Source organism: Sorex fumeus, unplaced genomic scaffold, assembly GCF_029834395.1.
Source record: "Sorex fumeus unplaced genomic scaffold, SorFum_2.1 ptg000095l, whole genome shotgun sequence".
Lineage (NCBI taxonomy): Eukaryota > Metazoa > Chordata > Mammalia > Eulipotyphla > Soricidae > Sorex > Sorex fumeus.
Genome location: NW_026606152.1, coordinates 9261737 through 9285695, shown reverse-complemented (window position 1 = coordinate 9285695; position 23959 = coordinate 9261737). Strand labels below are relative to the sequence as shown.

The 23959-nt window shown below is 44.6% G+C and overlaps 1 protein-coding gene and 1 pseudogene across 5 annotated transcripts in view; one reads left to right on the top strand and one right to left on the bottom strand.

The window, feature by feature from the left end:
• Positions 1-23959, bottom strand: part of IFT88 (intraflagellar transport 88) — a 149282-nt gene that overhangs the window by 7124 nt on the left and 118199 nt on the right. For all 5 annotated transcript variants that reach the window (XM_056133020.1, XM_056133019.1, XM_056133022.1 and 2 more), the window contains one exon: positions 14207-14273. In XM_056133020.1, the coding sequence (XP_055988995.1) occupies positions 14207-14273 (67 nt within the window). The remainder of the gene's footprint in view (positions 1-14206; positions 14274-23959) is intronic.
• Positions 15411-15500, top strand: LOC130041026 (uncharacterized; annotated as a pseudogene).

Here is a 23959-nt window from a genome sequence, read left to right as displayed (position 1 = left end):
GATGGGATTACACGGCGCCAGGGGGCCAGGTGGTGGGTGTGACCCCCGCCTACTGGAATTTGGAGGATCTGGGTGGAAGATGCTCGACTCCAATTCGAGTAGGCTTGGAGGTCTCGGCCCCGGAACCCGCGTGGCTTTGTCCCTCTGCCAGTACCTTCAGGTGTGCGGAGAGTGGTCTCAGCATGGTGGTGGCTGGTCCTGGAGGTCTCCAGCTGCCGTAGCCCTGGCCGGGGCGGGGAGGAAAGCTCAACCCGCTCCCCTCCAAGGGACTCCGGGAAGGAACACCGAAGCGCGGGGGCAGAGACTGCACTGCTCTCGTCCGGGATCTGGATTTTATCGTCTCTGAGTCTTGGCCGCTGATGGGATTACACGGCGCCAGGGGGCCAGGTGGTGGGTGTGACCCCCGCCTACTGGAATTTGGAGGATCTGGGTGGAAGATGCTCGACTCCAATTCGAGTAGGCTTGGAGGTCTCGGCCCCGGAACCCGCGTGGCTTTGTCCCTCTGCCAGTACCTTCAGGTGTGCGGAGAGTGGTCTCAGCATGGTGGTGGCTGGTCCTGGAGGTCTCCAGCTGCCGTAGCCCTGGCCGGGGCGGGGAGGAAAGCTCAACCCGCTCCCCTCCAAGGGACTCCGGGAAGGAACACCGAAGCGCGGGGGCAGAGACTGCACTGCTCTCGTCCGGGATCTGGATTTTATCGTCTCTGAGTCTTGGCCGCTGATGGGATTACACGGCGCCAGGGGGCCAGGTGGTGGGTGTGACCCCCGCCTACTGGAATTTGGAGGATCTGGGTGGAAGATGCTCGACTCCAATTCGAGTAGGCTTGGAGGTCTCGGCCCCGGAACCCGCGTGGCTTTGTCCCTCTGCCAGTACCTTCAGGTGTGCGGAGAGTGGTCTCAGCATGGTGGTGGCTGGTCCTGGAGGTCTCCAGCTGCCGTAGCCCTGGCCGGGGCGGGGAGGAAAGCTCAACCCGCTCCCCTCCAAGGGACTCCGGGAAGGAACACCGAAGCGCGGGGGCAGAGACTGCACTGCTCTCGTCCGGGATCTGGATTTTATCGTCTCTGAGTCTTGGCCGCTGATGGGATTACACGGCGCCAGGGGGCCAGGTGGTGGGTGTGACCCCCGCCTACTGGAATTTGGAGGATCTGGGTGGAAGATGCTCGACTCCAATTCGAGTAGGCTTGGAGGTCTCGGCCCCGGAACCCGCGTGGCTTTGTCCCTCTGCCAGTACCTTCAGGTGTGCGGAGAGTGGTCTCAGCATGGTGGTGGCTGGTCCTGGAGGTCTCCAGCTGCCGTAGCCCTGGCCGGGGCGGGGAGGAAAGCTCAACCCGCTCCCCTCCAAGGGACTCCGGGAAGGAACACCGAAGCGCGGGGGCAGAGACTGCACTGCTCTCGTCCGGGCTGGAGCGATAGCACAGCGGGTAGGGCGTTCGCCTTACACGTGGCCAACATGGCCGACCCGAGTTCGATTCCTCCGCCCCTCTCGGAGAGCCCGGCAAGCTACCGAGAGTATTCGATATGCCAGACACAGTAACAACAAAGTCTCCAATGGAGACGTTACTGGGCCCGCTCGAGCAAATCGACGATCAACGGGAGGGCCTTTACCTTAGGGCTGGAGCGATAGCACAGCGGGTAGGGCGTCTGCCTTGCACGCAGCCAACATGGCCGACCCGAGTTCGATTCCTCCGCCCCTCTTGGAGAGCCCGGCAAGCTACCGAGAGTATTCGATATGCCAGACACAGTAACAACAAAGTCTCCAGTGGAGACGTTACTGGGCCCGCTCGAGCAAATCAGAACAAAACAAAACAAAACAAAAAACCAGAGTAGAAACAGAAATGAATGAACACAAACTTAAAATTTTGCAGTCAGCAAGAGAGTGAAATGGGAAGCTCCAGACTTGTTTCTACACAAAAAACCTGACTTAACAGCCCTGTATAGAACTCCAAAGGCTGCACGTGAATTCTAGAACCCGGTTAGAAAAATACAGTACTGCAAACAAGGTCAAAGTCAAGAACACAAAACTGAAACAAGAAAGAAAACATTTTTGTCCACACCCACCGCACTCAGGGCTTACTCCTGGCTCTGTGCTCAGCAGTCACTCCTGGCAGGGCTCTGAGGATCAGGTAGGGTGCTGGAGATTGAACCCAGGACTGCCCTCCCCGCTGTCCTATGCATTTTAACTGTCAGCTCCACCTCATGTCAGCCTAAGTTCTGACTGGGAGAAAAAAGTCAAGCTTGCAGGGTCTCTGTTGGGATAAAAAGAGAAGGGAACGCACACCCCACAGTTTTTCAGGGAAATACGGCGATAGCACAGCGGGTAGGGCGTTTGCCTTGCATACGGCCAGCCGGCCGACCCAGGTTCGATTCCTCTGCCCCTTTTGGAGAGCCCAGCAAGCTACTGAGAGTATCTTGCCCGCTTGGCAAAGCCTGGCAAGCTCCCTGTGACGTATTCGATATGCCAAACACATTAACAACAAGTCTCGCAATGGAGACATTACTGGGCCCACTGGAACAAATCGATGAACAATGGGAGGGCAGTGCTACCTGTAAGAGAGATTTGTTTCTCTCTTGCCTGATTTGGTCTGCTATGTGAAACCATATTCCAGGCGCTCGGAAGCTGCTGAGAAAACAAGGCAACAGTGGCCTGTTATGGGGCAGAAGTACCGACCGCCCCCCCCACACAGTGGCTAGCACAGCTTGCTGCCATCTGGATGGCGTCCAGCTCCTTCCTGCTTTCTCAGCAGGGAAAAATGAGAGTTAAATGTCCACTCAACATTCCAGCTACCTGGTGGTGGGGGGCAGGGGAGTGGGTGGAGGAACTGGATAATTATGAATGTTTGGGAGATTCAGAGAGCTAAAAGGGACTCGGTGCCCTGCGTCAGCCACACACATCCTATGTACTACAAACACATGACAAAGGAAGCAAGACATTACAAACACTTAAGGGGCACCACACACACTTCTAAAATGGAAAAAAAGAAAAGCAGAATTTGAGAGAAGACTAAGAACTTTTCTCATCCCCCAAAGCCTGACAAGGTCCCATAATTTTTTAGAGTTGAAAGTCACCCCCTGCATAAAGGCAGCTCAAAAAGACTGGAAGGGAGACATGGTTTCCACAAGGGAACCAATCACTAAAAAAAGTAACAAGGCATTTGAAGAAACAAAGAAGAAGAATCAAAATCAAGCCCTGACAAAACAAAAACCAAGCAAAAGCTTTGCAGCCAGGAGGTCTGGACTTGGATCCCAGGCTCTGCAGTCCCGGAGCACGGAGCTGGGGGCAGCCCCGTTTACACTGGGTGTGGTCCCAAGACAAGCAAATGATTCACACTGTCATTGTAAGAAGCTTAGTTTGCTACAGTAGCACTGTCCTCCTCTTATTCATCTTTGCTCCAGCAGGCCCAGTAACATCTCCATTGTGAGACTTTTTGTTACTGTGTTTGGCATATTGAATATGTCACGCTTGCTGGGCTCTCCGAGAGGGGCGGAGGAGGAATCAGACCTGGATTAGTCTGGTGGGCTGCGTGCAAGGCAAACGCCCTACCCGCTGTGCTATCGCTCCAGCCCTATGTGCTACAGTAAAAAGCTAATAGACAATAAGTGAAACCAGGAAGCTGAGCTAAAAAGCTAAAGAGAAACTATCAATCAAGAAATAAAAGTTTCAAGAAGAGAGAACCAAACAAATTCTGAAACTAAAGATTTAAGTAATGTATAACTTTACTTTTAAAAATCATCCAAATTTTAAAAATCATCAAAATCATCACCAAAGGAGATAAGATCAAACAGAAAAAAATTATCAGTGAATTAAAAACATATTAGTCACTTGAATTATTGCATCAGGGGAACAAAAAGAAAGAAATGAAGGAAAGTGAAGAAAGTCTAAGAAAATTATGGGAGATGATTAGTATATCAATATATTATAGAAATCCCACAGAGAGAATAAGGACAATGGGACAGAGAAATTATTTGAATAGATGAAACTTTCCAAATATGAAGAAAATTAATATCCAATAGTAGGAGCACAAAAGATCTCAACTAGGATAAACCTAAGAGAGTCCACACTGAGGCACTTTATAATTAAATTCAAAAGTCAAAAAGAGAAATCTTAAAACCAGCAAGAGAAAAATCTGTGACTTTTATGTACAGAGATCATCAGCAGATTTCTTAGCAGATTACAGGCTGGAAGGGAGGTGGGTGGCAAATTCAAAATGCTAGAGAAAAAAATAAACATGCAAGAATCGTAAAACTGTCCCTCAAAAACACTGCTTGAAAAGGAAGAAGAATCTCCTGGACAAGTGAAAGGAGAGGGAGTTACTCAACACCAAATTACTCGAAGGAGTACTGTAGATCGAAACAAACACCAGCTAGATAGGAATATAGCAGCACATTAAAGTGTCAAGTTCTCTGGTAAAGGGACACTTAAAAACAAACAGTCCTGTAACACTGGCATGGTGGTGATAAATCCCTTTAAATTCAGAGAGAAAATATAAATAACATCTGTAAAACATAACCAGAGCTATAAAAATAACTACGACTACAGTACTGTAGGGTCTCTATTTCGACCTATCACAAATCTACTTTCATAAGTACAGAAATTAAAAAGATGCATTAAAAGGATTAAACACTGAAGGGGCAGACTAAAAGGGACCCCCGGACTGTGGAGGGTCCTGGACACCAGTGGTGGTGGAGGGGCTGTTTCTGTACAACACAAGTACTAACGTAAACACTAGGTAACCATGTCACTTCAACCATAACAAAAAAAAAAGAATTTGATTTAAAAAGATTCAATTTAAAAAGATGGCAAAAAAAATAAAAAAAGATGGCTAAAAGAATTTTTCAGAAGTTTCAACAACAATGCTATCTATAACAGATTCATTTTATTTATTTTTATTTGAAGGGGGTGATACCGGTGCTCAGGAGTTATTCGTGGCTCTATCTTCAGGAGTGAGCCCTGGTAATACTTAGGGGACCATATCATGCAGAGTCGGGGATTCAAACCAGGGCTGACCATATTCAAGGCATGAACCTGACCTCTTGTTCTATCTCTCTGGTTCCTAAAAGATTAATTTTATACATAATGATACAAATTGACAGGGAAAGATGAGAAAAAGATATTTCATATAAATGGCAACCCAAAGAGAGTAAGAATTCAGAGAGAAAATATAAATAACAGCTGTAGCACTGTAGCACTGTCCTTCCATTGTTCATCAATTTGCTTGAGCGGGCACCAGTAACGTCTCCATTGTGAGACTTGTTACTGTTTTTGGCATACTGAATACCCCACGGGGAGACTGCCAGGCTCTGCCGTGCAGGTGGGATACTCTCAGTAGCTTGCCGGGCTCTCCCAGAGGGAAAGACAACTATAAAAATAAAGACTACAGTATTGTAGGGTCTCTATTTCAGACCTGTTATAGATCTACTTTAGATCAATGTCTGGTATTTGATTTTCTTATGACTTTTTACAATTAATGTCTTTATTATAGTTTAGGTAATATGGTTACAATACTGTTTATGCATGCATACAAAACCGCAAAGTTACTGCACCTCCTACCACGAAAGACCCATCCCCACTGTCCCTATGTCACCAGTAGCTCACCATTTCATTGTTCCTCAATGCTCCAAGCTTATTTCCTTAAACAAGTTCTCTCTCTTTCTCTTCCCCTTCTGGGACACCCACATCCATACGCTGCCTTTCCTAATGAAGTTGGGTATTTCACACATTGATTGTCCTCTCTTTTTTCCTTTTTTTGGGCACACCTGGTGATCATCAGGGATTATGTCTACCTCTGTGCACAAGGACTGCTTCCAGCTGTGATTAGGAACCCATGTGGTGCTGGGACTGAACTCAGGCCTCCTATATTCAGAGCACATCTTCAGCCCATTGAGCAATCTCCAGCCCACTCTTACTTTTTTCTTTTAATTGAATCACTGTGAGATTACAAAGTTTTCATGATTCAGTTTCAGTCATACAATGACTGAACACCCATCCCTCCACCCCATTGTTTTTTTCTTTTTACTTCTTTTTTCTCTCTCCTTCCACTAGGATGTTTCATACAATACAGTCTTTGAGCTCACTGGTTCATTCCTCTACTTGGGGACCCTGTGGTTCTGGGGAATCATTCCTACTCTTGCTTCCATAGTTTTCCTGGTTCTTGACAGTATTTCTTGAGTTCTTCACATTATTATTTTTTTTTATTTAAAATGGGAAATGTTTACTTTCTGTTCATTAGTTTTATTTCTGAGCTCATGCTTTTTCTGAATTTTGCTTGGTATCTTTGATTAGCGTCTCTGTGTTCTCTTGAATCATGATGACCAGCCTTTCTCCGTTTTCTTCTCTGGGTTTCTTTGTTCACTGTTAAGTTTGCCTTTGGGCCATATCAAGCAGTGTTTGATAGCTGGTTGGGCAAGGGGTTCACCCCAGTGCTGTGCAGGGGAACTGTGGTGCTGGAGACTGAACCTGGGCTCCTGCCGCAAAGCTCATGCTCATCTTTGAGCGGTCTCCCTGGTCCTCCTGAGTTTCTTTATTAGAGCAATTCTGAACTTTGTCTGACAGGGATATGTTATCTGCTCTGCCTTTGAGGTTAGTCCATAGAGAGCTGTTCTCCCCTTGTCACTGTCAAATTTGAAGTCTGATATCTCAAAATGTATTTTCCTTTATAATGCATCTTTTTACATCCTCATATCTTTATATATGTCTTTGTACATATCTTTAACTGCTCGTTTTTCTACTTTAGCCTCTCACCCTTTTTTTTTAACCAATGATTCACAACTAAAAACTTAACTACTTTTATTTTTCTTTTAGTTGATGCTATTGCTTAATTTGATTTCTTGCTTTTTGTTTTTTTTTTTCACATATTTATTTTCTTTTTACTGAGATTAACATGAGAGCTTTCTGTTTTTTAACTTCTGGCTTCAGTAGGTAGGTAGGCCTGTAACTGCTTGCTGTATGTCTAGTCCGACTACTGTCTCCACATATGAATTTCCTTTCTGGGGTCCCAGCTCTGAGTCCTGTCACTCTGTCCGCTGTCAGCAGCTCTGTGGGGCAGAAAGGATATGGGCTAGAGCATTGTCCCTGGCATTAATCTGGCTCCATCTGGATGAAGAATATACTTCCACGCTACTGTGCTCCAGCACCATCTCCAGCACCTTTCAGCAGAGTCTGCAAGCCAACCATAATTTCACCCAGGCTGTGGCATCCTAAACTCCTCAGCTCACTGTTCGTTGTTCCTCCTTTGAGTAAAACAAGGATGGGACCGCCTTTCTCACACCATGGTCACATCAGCTGCTTCCTGTTTCAGAGAATTCTGCACCTTCCGTCTGTGGTAGCTCTTCTTGGATGATGGTCTTTATGGATGATAATCCAGGCCCTAAACATTTCTTTTTTTGGCTTTTTGGGGTCACACCTGGCGATGCTCAGGGGTTACTCCTGGCTTTGCACTCAGGAATCACTCCTGGCAGTGCTCAGGGGACCATATGGGATGCTGGGAATCGAACCCAGGCCGGCCGTGTGCAAGGCAAATAGCACAGCCCTACCCGCTGTGCTATCGCTCCAGCTCCCCTGAAACATTTCTTATCTGCCATGAATTTTAACATGTTCAGGACTCACCTTTCTGTAGATCTCCCGCCAAGCAGAGACAGCATTCAGCAGATACCAATTACCAGGCATAGTGGAGCCCTTCTCAAGAGTAAGATCTTGACTCTTACTTGACAATAATCTGCAGAACCCAACAGCAGCAGCAGCAGCAGGAGCAGCAGCTGTGATGCCTGAGAACCCAGTGTGTGTCCGCAGCTGCTAAACCCTGGACCGGACTGGGCTGTGTGTGTCACACTCACTCCTTCCACAGCAGTCAGGGAGTGACAGGCTATAATTTTGAGTTTTGTTGGTTATGATTTTTGGAGCCACAGAGTGCTCAGTGCTTCACTCCTAGCTCAGTCCTCAGGGACCACTCCTAGTAGGAGTGATCATGGGACCATACGCGGAGAGCAAACCTAGCTGGGCCATGTGCAAGGCAAGCACTCTGCTCACTGTACTATCATTTCAGTCCCACGACTTAAAAGAAAAATTGTCCCATTTAATCTTGTGTTTTATCCTTTAAGCAGCAACACTATTCTCAATGGTGGCCCCAAGTCCAGCACATCAGTACCTGCTGGTACCTCACCAGAAATGCAAGGCCTGTCACAAACACGGAGCCAGAAGAGTTCACTTTAACAAGTCTTCCTGGTGACCCCTATACATCCTGAGGGTTCTGAACCCAGACTGGAGAGGAAGGGGACTGGGCCCACAGGACAGATGAACAGAAAAAGGCTGCCATGAGGTCACAGAGCAACTCTCCTGGCCCTCAATCATTTCATTTTATATAAATCAAAGTTCTGATCTTTGAGTTCCCCAAATTTCTCCTTCCATGGAACACTTTCAGATATATATATATATCTGTATATATATGGCTGGAGTGATAGCACAGTGGTAGGGCGTTTGCCTTACAACCAGCCAACATGGCCGACTCGAGTTTGATTCCTCCGCCCCTCTCGGAGAGCTGGGCAAGCTACCGAGAGTCTCTCACCCGCACGGCAGAGCCTGGCAAGTTCCCCGTGATGTATTCAATATGCCAAACACAGTAACAACAAGTCTCATGATGGAGACATTACTGGGCCCGCTCGAGCAAATTGATGAACACCGGGAGGACCGTGATATATATATATCTCACATCCAGTAGAGCTTAAGGGGCCCGAGCCCCTCCTGGAGATATTCAGTCTGGTGGTGTGGCCTTATGCTCTGGGTGCTGAGCTCTGTGAAGCCTGTTCAGGCCTTCAGGAGCCATGGGGGCTGACCCACATAGCTGGGGGGCAGGTGGTGCTGCAGAGAGAAATGGACACCTTATGGGGTGATAGCACAGTGGGTAGGGCATCTGCCTGGCATGTGGCCAACCCAGATTCAATTCCAGGCACCACATATGATTCCCTGAGCTCCAATCCCAAGGGAGAGAGAGGAAGGGAGGGAGCGAGGAATGGAAGGAAGGAAGGAAGGAAGGAAGGAAGGAAGGAAGGAAGGAAGACAAGGCATCACAATTGCTAGGAATGTGCTCCACTGTTTAAGCTGTCTTTCTGGCCTTTAGACACCACTTTAAAAATCCAGTTTGAGATATTTTATTTACTTTCACTTGAACCAGTTTGACGCTGGCCTCAGACAGATGCACAGCAAACTTTGTCTACACTGTGGATCAGAGAGAATCATCAAGCACCCCCATGAAGAAGTAACGGCACATGCCTAGGCCATAGCAGCTGCCGGGGGAGATGGGTGAGGGTAGGGGCTGCAGGTGCTGGGTCATAAGGACTGGCTGCGTGCCTGTCCTCCGTGGCATGACGTGGCGGTGCTGGAGTGGGGGAGCCGACTGGTGCCAGGGTGCATCCTAAGGTGGCACTGGCTCTTCTGGGTAGAAGCCCCCCAAGTCAAAGGAAAGAGAAAGTCTCCACTGTCGGCTGACGCAGACCTGAAGCCAGAAGGAACCATGAACAGGAAGAAACGGATGTGTGGTTCTCGACAGTGTGCGGGTGGAGAGTCCTCAAAGAAGCATGAGATATGGCTGCAGAGAGATGATATGCAAGGCAGTAGGAAATTTTAAAAATGAGATAAAAGGCAAAGGGGGCATGCGACTGTGCCTGGGCTGGAATTGCTCAGTGCTGTGCTGAGACCCGAGCACCACAAACTACACTAGCTGCAGAAACACTCGCTCAGTTTCTGCTCCGCCACTCCTCAAGGGGGAGAAAGGTTGATTTGTGCCCTAGAATTGTTTGTGTTGACCAAAAGGAGAGAGAGAACACAGGGGATTGCCCTGCCACAGAGACAGGGGGGATGGGGGTGGGAGGGATATTATCCATGGTGGTGGAAGATGGGCACTGGTGGAGGGATGGGTATCTGATCATTGTATGATTGAAACCAAAGCACAAAAAATTGTAAATCTACAACTTTAAAAAAAATAAAATAAAATAAAGGGGGGAAAAAAACATGAATTAACATAGTATTTCCCCAAGGAATTAAAAAATTAAAAAAAAATAAAAAAAAAAAAGAATTGTTTGTGTTGAACCGAAACTGACTGGATAAGAGTCAGGAAAACATGTTTTGAAAGAAAAAGCAGCAGCGAGGGAAGGCCAGGACCAGGAGGCACAGATTTTACAGAAAGGTCTCTGTCCCAGACCCGCGACAGTCCAGCCTCTCCTTTGGTCTGTGTTTCTCCGCCCCCCTCCGCCCCCCCACCGGCCCTGGCCATGAAAAAGGTCCAGGTCAAGGGGCAGAAGCGCCATTTTATTCTGAAGCACAGCACAAGTGCAGAAAGGCTTGGGACTCTTTCCTGTGGGGTGCCAAGCTCAACCTGCACACTAGAGAACCAGGCTCCATGGAGCAAACCTGGCCTTCCTGCACAGTTGAGGGGCAGACATCAGAGTGTGCTGGGGAACTTGCTTGAGAATCCCTGCTTTGTGTTTGTTGGGGGGCCTCAACTGGCTGTGCTCAGGGATCACTCCTGGCAGGGACTGGGAACCATAGGGATGTTGGGGATCAAACCCGTGGTGGTCGCATGCAAGGCAAATACCCTGCCTCCTGTACCACCTCTCTGGACCCAGGATAGAGTTTGGACGCTGTCTGTGTCATTTGTACGCTGCCCTCTGGTTTTGCAGCAGCCGCCTGGGGCAGTTCTGAGGGCAGGTCCGGCATCTCTCCAGGCCCTGCTCTCTCTGAAGCAGGTTTAAAAGTTAGCACTGGAGACACTTCATAAGTTTAGTAAGACTTGGGAATACTCTGAGTTAGGTTATTGGTGTTTTTGGAAGAACTAGCTGGCTTAACCTGAAGTTAAGAAGTGTAGGATCTCTTAAAGATGGTGAACTTGACCCTAAAATTTCAATAAATAGTATTTCCTAAGGCAATTATTTCCTTTCTTTTTTTTTTTCTTTTTGGGTCACACCTGGCGATGCACAGGGGTTACTACTGACTCTGCACTCAGGAATTACCTCTGGCGGTGCTCAGGGGACCATATGGGATGCTGGGAATCAAACCTGGGTCGGCTGTGTGCAAGGCAAACGCCCTACCCGCTGTGCTATCTCTCCAGCCCCAAGGCAATTATTTCTTAAAGGAACACTTAATTTCAGAAGAGCTCATATCACAGGTTGCTTGCTTTAAAAGAGCTAGTGCGTTGATCTGGTGAATTTTCAACGTATATACAAAGTCTTATCTGCTGACTCAGAGTTAAGAGCATTTTCATTGCATTAAGTCCATGGTTCCTAATATACAACTACAGACTCTAAAGAGCTCTGAAAGGCATTTTCAGGAGGTATAACCTCTAATTTCTTGCACATAAAAGTGATTTGACGAGAACTATTTTCATTCCTTATTTAGCTTTAGTACAATTAAGCTTTACTAAATTAACACTTTGACTATGAGCTGTTCCCTGTGGGTATTTACATGATTCCTAATTTTAGACTCCAAACAAATGGCTGAATTCCAGAATACATTAGGCCCCAGGGGCTCTTACACAGGGTTTAAGGGGCATCTGGATCAAGGAGAACCTCTGGGACAGATCCCTTGGGCCCAGAACCCAAGCCCAGGCAATCAAATGAACACATTAAAACAAGAGTTAGGGAGAGGCCAAAGGTAAAGGTAAAGGTAAAGGCCCTCCCGTTGTTCATCGATTTGCTCGAGCGGGCCCAGTAATGTCTCCATTGGAGACTTTGTTGTTACTGTGATGGCATATCGAATACTTCACGGGGAGCTTGCCAGGCTCTGCCGGGCGGGCGAGATACTCTCGGTAGCTTGCCGGGCTCTCCGAGAGGGGCGGAGGAATCGAACTCGGGTCGGCCATGTTGGCTGCGTGCAAGGCAAACGCCCTACCACTGTGCTAGGGAGAGGCCAAATTAAAGAGATTTCTGGTATCTGGGGATACACGGAGCCACAACTGTCTGCCATGTTCACAGAAGCCTGGGAGATGCGAAGTGGCTACCCCGCAGTGCGGCAGGCCACCTTGGACACTCTTGGACTCGGCTCAGGTATGTTTCTACTGATTTCTCAAGCTCTGAGCAGCAGGTAACATGGGGCCAACATGCAGAATTACGAAGCTCAGCTGGAGAAGTTAACTAATACTTGGAGAATAATCTTGTCTCGTTAGAAGCAGCTACTATTGGTGGCTGCAATTGCTTGAACGTATTTGGCAAAGCAGAACTCTGAACCCAAGGGAAAAACATCTTTCCCAGCTGCAGCTTTCACCCTAAGCAAGTTAGGAACCACACGTGCATTTCCTGCCCTGGCCGTGCACATAGACTGTGTCTTCCCAAGCAGACTGTCATTTAGGGAAGTGCAGGGCTCATTCCTAGAGCCTCGACACTCATCCCCATGTTGGAGTCAATGTGCATCCAGTAAGTACTTGTGAACAAATGAACGGCCTATTTTTAGACTTATGCCCATATTTCCTTTGTTCTGATTCCTAGATCACCAGCAGTATAAAATACAATCAGGCAGTTCTATACTGTTGGACCTGTGTTATATGTGTATGAAAGTGCTAAGCATGAATATGAGACAAAATAGGTATTTTTAAAACTTTTTTGGGTTTTTGGATCACACCCGGCAATGCTCAGGTGTTACTCCAGGCCCTACACTCAGGAATTACTCCTGGAAGTGCTCAGAGGACCATATGGGATGCTGGGGATCGAACTCAAACCAGCCACAAACAAGGAAAATGTTCTCCCCACTGTACTATCGCTTCATCCCCCAAAGTAGTTATTATTTTTTTTAGATACCAATTTAGAATTTATTTTTCCAATTATTTAAAACTTCCAAATTTATACTAAGTAAAACTAATATAAATAAGTACTACCTGATCCCTCTCCCTTACCACTAGTACTAAAAAAAGCAGCTATATTCTACAAATGATAAAAAAGGAAAGAAAAATTTACCAAACCTTTCCATTAAGTAATGATACCATAAACAGTCAGAGTAAAGAAATTCAGAAATGCAAAGAAATTTAGAAATCACCTAGAATCTACATTTACTTGTTGGTCCAGAGATGTGGTTGTCATGATTTGTACTGAGACAAGCACCATGCATCCTAATTCCCAGACCGCACTATTTCTTTTATTATAGATTATTTGATTATAATAGTGTTTAAGTTTATGGTACTGATGTACATAGTTACTGCATCAGCACTATTTCTACACTAAAAGTGAGGCTAAAAAAGCCTAAGTTCCAGCCTTCTGCAAGACAGTCTTTTTCCTCCTCTGTAGAAAGTGATTTTGGAGGTTCCTCCCAAGCAGGTGCAGGGGGTCCAGGAGTCTCTCCTAAGCACTTGGACTGACAGGTGAGTCGGCAGGTTCAAGCTCAGCACAGTACAATGCCAGTGGCAGTACAGGCATGGCCCATGGCACGCCGGGCCAACCCCTAGGGTGCTTACAGCCTCTGGGACTACCCTGTGCTGCTAGGGTAGAGGACCCTGTGCAACCTGGGAGGAATTGGGAGCCAATGCATGCCAGATAGCTCCAGCTTTTGAACTATTTCTGCTCCTAAAAATGCAAAAATTGTAACATATAAGACCTCATTTGCATGGACATCCATAAACTTACTCAACATGCACCTGCTCATTAACTAACTTGTGGAAACAAGTCATATTATTCAAGGACTGAAATCTGGGGGTCCTGGAGATAGGCTCACCATGCATATGTTTTATGTGCAGGAGTCAATTCTCAGCACTGCATGCTCCCCTGGGCACACCAGGGGTAGCCCCGAAGTACTGCTAGATATGATGCCCAAACAAGAACAGAGCAAAGGGAGAATTCAAACATTGAGATTTATAAATACCCCATTTATACATCAGATTAGCTGCTCACAAAATTTAGGTTAGGTAAATTTTCCTTTATATAAAACAAATAGGCTGGAGCAAAAGCACAGTAGGTAGGGCGTTTGCCTTGCAAGAGGCCAACATGGCCGACCTGAGTTCGATTCCTCCGCCCCTCTCAGAGGGCCCAGCAAGCTACTGAGAGTATCTCGTCTGCATGGCAAAGCCTGGCAAGCTACCCGTGACATATTCCATATGCCAAACACGGTAACAATTGTCACAATGGAGACGTTACTGGGCCCGCTCGAGCAAATCGATGAACAACGGGAGGACAGTGATACAGTGATAAACAGATAAAGGATAATTTTGGATTATAGTCTAGGTAGACAGACGAGACTTACCACTGCCCGCACTGCCCTCTCGCTTGCCACGGGAACCCCCACTGCTGTCTCGCCCAGACTTCACACGCTAGAGCAAAAAGAAGCTGCATTTAGAAGATTAAGGGAAATTCCTGCAAACCTGGATATAAATAAACTCCAATTTTTATAACATTAACACTACTATGCAACTACAAAGATTTACTGTTCTAATTTCCTAAAAGTTAACCTCAAACTGACTGATAGCTGGCTGTGAGTTCAATGTCTCTAAGTTGGTTTGGGGGAAACTTTCAAAATCTGCTCCCCAATACTGGGGCTAGCAATCACTCCACAGTCAAAATGCCAATGGCATAAACATTAAAAAATGAGAATATTTTCTTTTACAAATAACTTTAAAACCAATATTTTTAAAATGTGTTCAGGCACTAAGTTCCTTAGCTTGAGTGGCACGGTTGGGAGGAGAAAGAAATCTTCGAAATTAATTTCCTTACCAGTCCTATTCCATGGCTGGACCTGAACTGTTGGCAGGAAAATGGGCTTCTGAGATTCAGCTTCTATAGTATATATACTGTCATGCTCACCACATACTAACAACTGTTCTACAGTCTAGCTTCTTACTTTTCACTCCACCATGGACTGGAGCAGGTAGGCCATTTGCCTTGAATGTAGCTCACCCAGGTTCAACCCCCAGGACCCCATATGGTCTCCTGAGGTTGCCGGGAGTGATCCCTGAGCACAGAGCCAGGAAAAGCCCTGAACTCCACCAGGTGTGACCCAAAACAAAACAAAGCAGAACAAAATTCTATCCTTAAAGTACAAGGAATACGCTAGGCTGTGACATTCTTGGGCTTCTTTTACATTTTATGGTTATTTTGTGTTTTGCTTCAGTGTTAGAGTTTCTGCATTTTACTTAGGTTTACCTTAAGTCATGTAACAGAATATACATGTGTATAACGGTATATTTAGACATACAGATTAGTAAAGAAAAACAGATATTTATAACCATATACAACTACCCTATAGTTGAATTATAATTTAACTTAGGCAGATACCCTACTTAGCACTTCGAAAATAGAATGTCTACTTAATTCAAGAGACAATTTTTCCATATATATGTATAAAATACTAATGTAATTACTATTATAACCTGGATATAGATTACAAGATTAGATTATGAGGCTGTAGTCTTCTAGGAAGTAAACAGATTTCCCTTAAGGATCCAAAACTCGTGCTCACTTCGGCAGCACATATACAGAGAAGATTAGCATGGCCCTTGTGCAAGGATGACATGCAAATTCGTGAAGCATTCCATATTTTTACTGTACCTCATGGTGTCTCACTAATAATAAAAAAAAGAATCCAAAACTCACTCTACAATGTGAAATATTCTCCTAAGATTAATGTCTTAAAATCTATGTAAATATACTCAAGTTTTCTATTAAACATAAATGAAGCACTTTTCTTGCCTTCAAAAGAATTTCAAAATGTAACAAATTTTAAATGTATACATCTATAATCTATATGACATCAAAACTGGTGTTTCAGCTACCCATCGATTAATAACTTACAGAATATCTGAAGAACTATGCAATACTAAAAGAATTTCATAAAGGCAAATGCTCAGTTAACTTGAAACTTTTTTCAAAACTCTGGACTTCGGTAACCACAACTTTGCACAAGGATGCGCAGGGAGCACTGTGATGCCAGCATTGAACCTGGGTTGGAAAGGACACTAGTGCTTTCTATTATCTCTTCATCCTATGTCTCTGCTCCACCTGCTGCTCCATCCAGAGATGACTCACCCATCTAACTAATCCTGCAGGTCCTTACTCCTTCCAGCCTTGAGCCATACGTGGATCCACAGTTCTGAACGACTCCTCTTTCTGTTTCACAGAAGCCCACAGCCGCTTTCCTTGCCCCTTCCTCCAGGGGGCGCTTTCCTGAACACAAATCACAGCAGCAGGAAGGAGTCTCCTGTGCTTTCCTACCGCCCCTGCCCAGACTCGCTCAGGCTGAGAGCAGCCCAGCTGTCTTCAACACCACCTTTTGCCTCACCTTTGGCACCTCTCTGCAGCTCCCATGTGGTAAGAGAAAGGCCGTGGGGCGAGTTTATTTATTTTTTAGCTTTTTGGATCATACCTGGCAATGCTCAGGGGCTACTCCTGGCTCTGCACTCAGGAACTCCTCCTGGCTGTGCTCAGGGGACCATAAGGGATACTAAGAATTGAACCCGGGTCGGCCACATGCAAGGCAGAAGCCCTACCCACTGTGCTATCACTCCAGCCCCTATTTATTAGTTTTTGGTTGGGGTCATACCCAGTGATGGTCAGGGATTAGTCCTGGCTACTCAGGAACTAATCCGGGCAGTGCTCCAGGGAGCACTGTATGCCAGCATTGAACCTGGGTTGGAAAGTGCCCTTCTTGCTGTACTATCTGGTCCCTGTTCTATTTTTAAATCCTCTGCTAACTGAAAGACTGTTTGCTAGTAAAAGTAGACAAATTCTACCATAATAAATCACTACTAGTAGCAGTGATTTTATATGGTAATTTCAAAAACAGAAAGAGCTGTAATTTCAAAAACAGTAAGAACAGCAGAAAACATTAGGGCCTCCTACTTTTTTTTGTTTGGCCTTTTTTGGAGTCACACCCAGCGATGCTCAGGGTTACTCCTGGCTCTAAACTCAGGAATTACTCCTGGCAGTGCTTGGGGGACCATATGGGAAGCCAGGGATCGAACCTGGGTTGGCCACGTTGCCCTACCCGCTGTATTATACATCTCTGGCCCCTAGAGTCTGCTATTTTTCAAAGTTTAAAAAAAATCAAGTCATTACTTGGTTAGTATTTACCCCTCAGAGATTTGCACTATGGAAATTTCCTCTTTAAGCAAGTATTTCCAGTCATGAGCCGGTCCCTTAGTAAATGCCTTTCCTTAGCAAATGCAAAGCAAAACCCTCCAGGGACAAACACACTAAACACAGAAATCCCAGGGGTAGCAAGGTGCTTGGTAGATGCAGGGGACTCTGAGATGCACCCCAAAGGCCTCAGGGTGGCCTGGGAGTTGGACTTGCCCTTAAAGCATGTAGTGAGATGTCTTAATAGAAGCCCAGAGAAGCCCAGGAAAGCCCCAGGGCTGGGGGCATGTTGAAAATTAAAACTGTGTTTTATAGTTATCAACACAGAGGGAATCCATCTTAGTGAAGGTAATTTTAACTGTGTGAAAGGAATGAATCAAAGCTAGAGTGATTTGAAGAGTACTGAGGAGGTGAGAAAATCAAGACCAAATGAAATTGTAGATTTTATTTGGGAGGAAAGAGAAAATGACAGTGATGCAGATTCAGATTTTGTGGTTGTATGTGCTGGTGGCACCGCGGGATAGTACAGTGGATAAGGTTCGTGCACATGGCTGACCTGGGTCTCTCACATCCCATGTGGTCTCCCACGAACAGCCAGGAGTAATTTCTGAGTGCAGAGTCAGAAGTAACCCCTGAGCACCACCAGGTACGGCCCCAAACCAAACAAACCCTCCCCCAAAATTTGTGGCCCCAAACAAAAAAAATATTTGTATCTATTCATAAAAATGCTTGGGAAGATACATACCAAAATACTATTTAAGTAACTGCTAATTATAGAATAATTTTTATCTTTTCTTGGGGGGGGTTCCCAAGCAGTGCTCAGGGATTCGTGGCCAATCAGCCCATGGGTTCACTGTGGGGGAGCAGCGAGGGGGCCCAAAGGCCAGCAATGCCCAGGCCACACCTGACACTGCAGGGGCCCTCTGGATTTCTGTTGAACTTTTAAAAGAATACAAAATCCACAAGAGATTCCTTTATCTCTATTACATACAAACTTCAAAAATTTAGCATTTTGGCTGTACAATTTTAAAACTAAGCCTTTGTTAGGTCTTGGTCCTAAATATCTTTCTTTTTGAGAACTATAATTTAAAGGGGTTTTGCTCAACTAGATTATATACTGATGTTCAGTGGTAACAGTTGGCAATTTGGAATAATAACTTACATTTTTACATCAGTTTCGTGTGTCATGTGATACTTTTTCAGATTGGACCAAAGAAAGCATTTCTTTGGATTTGCTTTGATTTGATTTCTGAGGATTGGGGGTGGGGAGCAACAAATATTTTAAGCAGATTTTTTATTTGAATATTTAAACATTTGGAAATTTCAATGAATAAGTGAAGTGTTCTGTTTTGGATATGTTCTTTATTGGAACTAGGAATGAAAACTTTCTATGTCTTATAAATGACTGATTTTTATCTTTCTTTTTAATAGTTTCCCTTTGTTCTCTAATTTTTAAAATTTCTTGTCCTTTTCACATTTCAAATACTCAGTTTTCAATTTCTGTTCTTTCTATTGCTTTTTCCCAGACATGTCATATTTTGACAGAATTCCTTGTACCTAATAGTTTGAGTCTAGTGAGGCAGAAATGCAAAACATCACATCACTTAAATACTGCATTGCTAAAGGGCTTACAGTATTCAAGGAGCTAATCATAATGCTCTAATTCAAACAACTCCCACCTCAGAGTATCCTGACACAACAGAGCGAGTCTTTCTTGGGTGGCCAATAGCTCTGGACCTGGACCTGCTTATTGCTGGCACTCCTGAATACATGAATACACACTGCACAAAGCGTTCTTCTTACTCATAAATGTGCTCCCAATGACCAAGGGCATAAGTCATCTTTTCCACCACAGTTTCAGGAAGAGAGTGAGTGTTTCTGAGAAATCATCTGCAAAACTTTTATTTTATTATCTTTTGCTTTTTGGATCACACCCAGCGGTGCTCAGGGGTTACTCTTGACTCTGTACTCAGGAATTACTTCTGAGTGCACAGGGCACCATATGGGATGTTGGGAATCGAACATGGGTCAGCCGCATGCAAGGCAAATGCCCTACCCACTATGCTATCACTCCAGCCCCCAAAACTTTTAACTTTAGCATTTTAAAACTAAAAGTAAGGGGTTTGTTATCATGACTTATATAAACTTAAATACACTTATGTTTCTTTTGTGGCTCTATGCAAATTTCTTTGTTTTAAAGCCATTAAAAATTCATGGTTTAGAATCCATAATGTTTATTGAAGACAAAGTCGGCAAAACTCTCCATGATATTGAAGCTAATGGTATCTTCAAAGATGTCACGCCACTGGCCGAGCAAGTGAAAACAGAGCTAGACAAATGGGACTATCTTAAACTAAGAAGCTTCTGCACCTCAAAAGAAACAGTGACCAAAATACAAAGACAGCCTACAGAATGGGAAAGGATATTCACCAAATACACATCCGACAAGGGGTTGATATCAAGGATATACAAGGTACTGGTTAAACTCCACAAGAAGAAATCACCCAACCCCATCAAAAAATGGGGTGAGGAAATGAACAGAAACTTTCGCAAAGAAGAAATTCGAATAGCAAAAAGGCACATGAGAAAATGCTCTACATCACTAATCATCAGAGAGATGCAGATCAAAACCACAATGAGATATCATTTCACACCACAGAGACTGGCCCACATCCACAAGAACAAAAGCAACCGGTGCTGGCGCGGATGTGGCGAGAAAGGGACCCTCCTTCACTGCTGGTGGGAATGCCGGCTGGTCCAACCCTTTTGGAAAACAGTATGGACGACTCTCCAAAAATTAGAATTTGATCTGCCATTTGACCCAGCTATAGCACTCCTGGGAATATATCCCAGAGAGGCAAAAAGGTATAGTCGAAGTGACATCTGCAATTGTTTGTTCATTGCAGCACTCTTTACAATAGCCTGAATCTGGAAAAAACCTGAGTGCCCAAGAACAGATGACTGGTTAAAGAAACTTTGGTACATTTACACAATGGAGCACTATGTAGCTGTTAGAAAAGATGAAGTTATGAAATTTACATACAAGTGGTACTACATGGAAAGTATCATGTTAAGCGAAATGAGTCAGAAAGAGCGGGATAGATACAGAAAGATTGCATTCATCTGGGGAACATAAAGCAACAAAAAGGGAGATTAACACCCAGGAATGGCTGAGATTAGTACCAGGAATTTTGCTCCATGAATGGAAGGCCAGCCACACATTCTAGGTGAAAAGAAGCTCAGATAGAGAAGAGAGCACCAAATGAAGGGTGTTGTGAGGACCCTCCCAGGGTGGGAGAAGCATGCTAAAAGTAGTATATAGACCAAACATGATTGCCACTCAAAGCCTCTCTTGCAAAACACAGTACCCAAAAGAAGAGAGAGAGAACAAGGGGGAATACCCTGCCACAGAGGCAGGATGGGACGGGGGGGCGATGGGGGGGTGGGGGGATGCTGGGACCCATGGTGATGGATGACGGGCACTGGTGGAGGAATGGGCACTTGATCATTGTATAATTGAAACCCTAGCACAAAATTTGTAAGCCTATAACTGTACCTCATGGTGTTTCACTAATAAAAAAAGAAAAAACAAAACAAAACATGGAAACTGTAAAAAAAAAATTCATGGTCTGATTTATTTTATGTTTATTTTCCTTTCCCCTTAAATCTGATCCCATATCCCAAACTGGTATTTGATCATTTGCAAGGTAACCCCTCTGAAGCATAAACTCTAGACCAGAATCTCTGAACTTTGGGGAGCATAAAATTACTTGGAGGGGCTGGAGCAATAGTAAGGTACTTACCTTGCATGCGGCTGGCCAGGGTTTGATCCCCAACATCCAACATGGTTTCCTTGAGCCTATCAGAAGTGGTCCCTAACCAGAGTCAGGAGTAAGCCCTGAGCATTGCCAGGTGTGCGTCTCAAACAAACAGAAAAAACACGATTCTGGACTTCATACACCAATTCTGGGAACAAGTTTGGGCAAGCCTCTACAGAATGATTTTGTGCTTTCCTGGTCTACAGAACACGCTTGAACAGCACTAACTGAGATACCAACACATCCAACTACAGAGTAGACAGCTGTTCAATTTCACACTAGACAGCATTGCCAGCATGCTGGTACCGTCCACATAATAAGAATGAATTATATATCAAATGGAAATGCTTGCTCGCATCCTCTTTGTGTTGTCTACCGCTAAGAAGGTGTCCAGGTCAATGATGGGGAACCTGGTCTTGGGCGCAGCCCACCAGGAAGGTCTGCTGCCACCCGGCAGCTGTGCACATGGAAAATTACTAAGCTACTTAATTTTCCCATCTGTAAACAAACTGGAAATAATAAAGCCAAATCTATTATTATTGAATTACTGCCATCGTGTGCTTAGTGCCTGCTTGTCTCAGGCACTCAATGACTGTTAGTTGTTGAGAAATCAAATGGGGTTTTAAGGGAGAACTGGAACCAGAAGCGAGATTGCAAACGTGAATCAGGAATGGGCTAACTAGCTCTTGACTGTGCTTCCTTTCTGCCATTACCTGTGCTTCTAGAGGAGGCAGAGAGAGAAGTGCTAGGGGTTGATTTTGTGTTTCAACAACTTTGGGTTAGTCTGATGGATTATCTATGACATCCCTGGCTTTGCTTACACAGTTATTTCACAAATGTCTTAGCCAAGACAGGGGTCTATTTCTCCTACTGATAACTTATAGAACTGAGATAGTAATAAAATTGAAATTAGCCTTGTCAAAGAAAGTTACTAACTATACAAGGGCTATTTGGTGATATGACTGTGGAAAGCTTTAAAGAAATTAAGATACAGCAATATAATGGTGGTGTTAGTAATTTTATAAAGAAATTCTAATTATACAAGAAAATGTTAATATGTTTTGGGACATAGTCTAAATGAGAAACACAGAAAAGTAGCAAGAATTTTTAAGTTCAAATTTAGAAAGAATATCCTTAATTCAGAAGTTTATTATACTTTAATTACTAATAGGTTTTTATATGCTACAAATCCAGAAAATAGAATACACTGCCCACAGGCTCACAATCTAAGAAAGACAATTGAAATGAGACATACAACAATTATCAAAGAAGCAAACTCTCAGTATAGAAGAATTCTTTCTCCTTAAGCCTCTTCTCTTTAGGATTCTTTTCTTCTTCCTATTCTACTGATATTTCCCATCCATTAAGTGGGGGAACCTTACAAAAAGGTCTGTGTAAAATTTAAGAAACAGTACTGAAGAATTTGCTCGAGCGGGCCCAGTAACGTCTCCATTGGAGGTTTTGTTGTTACTGTATCTGGCATATCGAATACGTCACGGGGAGCTTGCCAGGCTCTGCCGTGCGGGCGAGATACTCTCGGTAGCTTGCTGGGCTCTCCGAGAGGGGCGGAGGAATCGAACTCGGGTCGGCCATGTTGGCCTCTTGTAAGGCGAACGCCCTACCACTGTGCTATCGCTCCAGCACTGAAGAATAATGGGTAAACAGATTTGAAGAAATTAGAGAATGGGTTATGGATGAGAACTATGCCTTTAACTCTCAGAAATAACAGTATTTAAAGAATACAGAGGCTGGAGTGATGGTTCAGCAGGTAGGGTATTTGCTTTGCATGTGGCCAACCTGGGTACAATCCCTGGCACCCCATAGTTCCCAGAGCCCTCCAGGAGTGATTCCTATGGGCAGAACCAGGAGTAAGCCAGATGTGACCCAAAAAATTAAAAGAAAAATTAAAAAAAATTTTACATACTGCATTTCACAGCATAATTGTTGCACAGTGTCGTAAGTAGTATCAGAAAATTTTCAAATGATTGTATTCCACATTTTTGAAAAAAATGTAATTATGAAATATGCAAAGCTTATATAGTAAGCCAGTCTCACATGCGGGGAAAAAGGCAGCTCAGATAGAGAAGGGACCACCAAGTAAAGGATGCTTGGAGGGCCCGCTTGGGATGGGAGATACGTGTTGAAAGTAGACTACAGACTGAACATGATGGCCACTTAATACCTGCACTTCAGATCATAACACCCTAAAGGAGAGAGAGAAAATAAAAGGGAATGTGCTTGCCACAGAGGTGGGAGGGGGAATGGGGAGGAGGAATACTGGAACATTGGTGGTGGAGAATGGGCACCGTGGAGAGATGGGTACTCAATCATTGTATGACTCAAACATAAGCATGAAAGTCTGTAAGTCTGTAACTGTACCTCATGGTAATTCATTAAAAAAATAAATTAAAAATTAAAAAAAGAAGACTGAAAGAAAAAAATTTAACTATGTCATATAAATAAGGTTTAGCATATGTGCGATACCAAACCATGTTCGCACCAATATATTAGACAGTACCTTTCCCATGCTATGCTCTTTTTTATATTCATGGTTCTTTTGTATTATGGCAAACTATAACTTTTTTTTTTTTTTACAATTTTATTTATTGAATCACCGTGAGAAGTTACAAAGCTTTCGGGTTTAAGTCTCGGTCATACAATGAAACACCCGTACCTTCACCAGTGCCCATTCTCCACCACCAAAACCCCCAGTATACCCCCATCCCACACCCTCCCCCTACCTGTGGGGCAGATGATTTTCACATTACTCTACTCTGATCACATTCAATATTTCAACACCAGACCCACCATTATTATTTGAGATTTTACCCCAACACTCAGATCTGCTGAAAAGGCAACAGTAGACAATTTGTGTTCTATTGCTGGTCATGAAAAACATATGATGTCGTGTGGCTGCAGTAAGGCCATGTGATTTTGAAATTCTAAAATTTTAACACTTAAATCTGAAGGGATTTCTGGCAAAAGCCACTGGGTTTCGAGATTTGCTCCTGAGTTTCTGGGATCATGGCCGTTGAGCAGCTTGATCAGGAGCCAGAAAGGCCATTTGTGGGCGATGACTTGGGGTCTTGTTGGGGTGGGGAGGACAA